A 3341-nucleotide genomic window follows, 5' to 3' on the forward strand; every position below is an offset into this window, starting at 1 on the left:
CAAAATCATTAAAACTAAATCAAACTTTTGAAAGTCTTAACGATCACCAAATCATATGAAATTTTGTAGAGGTGATCTACTCATATAGACCTAAGATATGAACGGTAGAGATGTAAAAATTCAATTGGGAAGTGGTGTAATGCCCTATCCCTAGAAAGTGGCCAAAAATAGGGATCCCTCAATGGAAGGGGGCTGATTTATACATACAAGAGTTCTACTAACTTTTATCAGTATTGTTGCAAAAATAAATATTTCATTTTGGAGTTTTTTTTTTGAATATTTTTGCTAAAGTAAATTGTTCGATCTATTTGTATTTGATAACCTCAAAAAATAATTTTTTTGCTAAAGTAAATATAAAAAATGATACATTTATTAAAATGATGAAAATGCCCTCAAAATTAAACGGTGTGTGGTTAAGGTATTAAAATGCTAACGGAATGAAATTTCAGGTATGAAAATATAAGTTTTTGATAGTTAGGTATGAAAATGAAAATAACATCATAGTTCGGATTATGTTTTGTAATTAATCTCTCTCTGCCTTCCACTCAAACCCTTCAAATGAAAATAACATCATAGTTCGGGAATCAAAATACAATTTTTTGATAGTTAGATATGAAAATATAAATAAAAATAGCTTCGGGTGGTGTTTTGTAATTAATCTCTCTCTGCCTTTTACCCAAACCCATCAAATGGATCCCCTATCCCACGGCTTCCCTCCTCTCAAAAGATCAAGAAGTAAAATATCGATGATCATTAAAATTTCGATGGTTCAAAAAAATGAAATCTCGATGGAATATCGAGATAATATCGAATATCGATGAAAATTTTACTAAATTTTATCTAAAAGTTGTATATTTCACAAAAAATTGACTAAATGTAAAATATCGAAAAGATATAAAAATGAATATCGGTAATTATAAAAAACAGAAATTTTGAAGAAATATCGAGGATATTTCGGATATTTTACTCCTTGCAAAAATTCAGACTTACGCAGCAACACATACACAACCACCACTGAAGACGTCGTTTCGCCCATTCTTCCGGCGAAGAAGCGAAAGGAGACTAGAGACCAACCCATTCCCCCTGACCCAACTCCCGCCGCCTTCGCCGTCAACACCTATTCGTTGCCGGCGAAGAAGCGTATCTGGGCGCTTCCGCCGGATTTAGTAACCCCCGAGAAGCCGGTTCCGGAGTTGGATTTGAATCATGAGTACAAGGCGGAGGCGGAGGCTGCCACGGAGAAAGTTGAAGAATGCACGGAAGGTGTTTGTGAAAATGCCTCAGAGAAGAGCCCGGAAGATTCGGGCGTCGAGGAGGAGTGTGATGATGAAGATGAGGATGGGATTGTTTGTAATGTTTGTAAGAGCTCAGATGGAGATCCGTCGGATCCGATTGTGTTCTGTGACAGGTGTGATCTGATGGTTCATGCCACCTGCTATGGTAATCCCCTTGTGAAGGGTATTCCAGAGGGAGATTGGTTCTTCTCGCAATGCTCTGGTTCTTCTGAGGCTTCGCGGGGTGATGAGTCTTTGAATTGCTGTCTTTGCCCCGGCAAAGGTGGGGCAATGAAACCGACTGGAGATGGGCGGTGGGCGCATATTGTGTGCGCGCTTTATGTTCCTGAGGTGTTCTTTAAGGACCCGGAAGGCCGAGAGGGGATTGACTGCTCCAAGGTTCCCAAGAGGAGGTGGAAAGAGAGGTGTTATGTTTGCAAGAGCGAAAGCGGGTGTGCTATTCAGTGTTCGGAGATCAAATGCCCTTTGGCGTTTCATGCGACTTGTGGGTTGAATGAAGATCTTTGTATAGAGTACAGGGAAGGAAGGAAGGGTGATATTGTAGCTGGGTTTTGTAGAACCCACACTGATCTGTGGGAAAAGGTAAACTTTTTGTTTGTAATCACTACTTGTTCTCCTGGTTTTGCATTAGAATTTAGCTTAGTGTTATTATGTGTTGATGGGGTTTTGCTAAATGAGTTTTGTTCTACTTGCAGCAACAAGAATCTGGGAAGTTCAAGATTGTGGCTAGAAAGGACTAAAGTGCATAAGAAGTAGTTAGATGGTGATGGATTAACTATAGGTCTTTGTGGGATGGTATGCATGGACCTGCTGGTTAGTGTTTGATCATTGTTTTCGTTTTTGTGGAATTACTGGTTGCTTTTGTTTTTAGATATTTCATTTTTGAAATAGGTATTACCTTGTTTTGGTTCCTGTTAAGACTTTAGCTTTGAGCTGATCTTAATGATACAGTAATTCAATTTATGTAGTAAGAATGTGTTCTCACCATCAATTTACAACCAGTGTCAATTTCTCCCTCCAAATAATAAGGCATTTGATCTGCACTTTTGCTTGTGAGGTTATACTTCAATCAGTGTATTCCTCTGGCTGGGTTCTTGTCATCAGTGGGAGATTGAATACTTGGTATAAGCTTTTTGAATACATTTTTTAGATGAAAAATTAAATTTTCTGTGAAATTGTTTTGGCTATGAGTTCATAGTGGGAGTCTGAGAAGCTTGTTTTGGTCTACTTGTAATTTTATTTGGTTTGGGAATTTGGGGAGCACTACCCCTTCTTAGTTCTTACTGACTGCTTAGTTCACCATTAGGTAGTAGATAGAAGATAAAAAAAAAAGGCATTCTTCAATTTTTGAACCGTGTACCTGGTATGATTGATTATAATCATTCATTAATTTGTGACCATGATGCATAAATAAACCTGAAAGGTTGGTGGAACCTCTTGATGCATATCATTTGTATTTGATCAACTTATGATTCTTTGTTTGTAGGCAGTAATCACTAAAAGTCTAAAACCATGGATATATAACAAAATAAGTGATAACATTAAAATCAAAACATGCTATTAAAATAACATTAAATTTGACACAAATTTTGACACCGTTTATTCGTCATTAGATTTTAAAATAATGAACGGTCAAGATCAATTTCAAATATAATGTCAACAAATAACTAATTGAGATGACAAGTGACGTGGCATTATCTAATTTCATAACAAATCAAATAAAAAAATCAGATTAAAATCTAGAAACCAAAATTTAGTTTGTACGATTAAAAGAAAAAGAAAAAGAAGATGGCCGATCAAAAACAAAGAAAAAAGAGGAAGAACAACAGAAGACCAAAGAAGAACACAGACGAAAGAAAAAAGCACAGCCGATAGAAAGAAGAAATTAAAGACTACCATGCCTACAGTATAAATGGTTGGCTTAATTATTGTCTAATACTCTAATCCCTTCAAATGATATTATACTTTCTATAGTGCAGCTAGTAGGAGGTGGTTGAAGAGTGATTGAATCGTTTTCATACCCATATTCCATCACTCTCTCCATAC

The 3341-nt window shown here is 36.5% G+C and overlaps 1 protein-coding gene across 1 annotated transcript; it reads left to right on the plus strand.

Annotated features, from left to right (window-relative positions):
- Positions 1-689: 689 nt before the first annotated feature.
- LOC101297336 (protein Jade-1-like) lies at positions 690-3268 on the plus strand. The gene is made up of 3 exons (XM_004295630.1): positions 690-735; positions 928-1877; positions 1991-3268. Exons 1-3 carry the CDS (start codon positions 690-692, stop codon positions 2033-2035), a joined length of 1041 nt encoding a protein of 346 aa, XP_004295678.1. The 3' UTR covers positions 2036-3268.
- Positions 3269-3341: the final 73 nt, after the last annotated feature.

The sequence above is a fragment of the Fragaria vesca genome, linkage group LG3 (genome assembly GCF_000184155.1).
Source record: "Fragaria vesca subsp. vesca linkage group LG3, FraVesHawaii_1.0, whole genome shotgun sequence".
NCBI classification, from domain to species: Eukaryota; Viridiplantae; Streptophyta; class Magnoliopsida; order Rosales; family Rosaceae; genus Fragaria; species Fragaria vesca.

Coding starts and splice junctions, on each gene's coding strand:
- LOC101297336 (XM_004295630.1), top strand. CDS start 690: ATGGATCCCCTATCCCACGGCTTCCCTCCTCTCAAAAGATCAAGAA. Junction 736..927: donor TCCTCTCAAAAGATCAAGAA/GTAAAATATCGA, acceptor TATAAAAAACAG/AAATTTTGAAGAAATATCGA. Junction 1,878..1,990: donor ACACTGATCTGTGGGAAAAG/GTAAACTTTTTG, acceptor TTCTACTTGCAG/CAACAAGAATCTGGGAAGTT.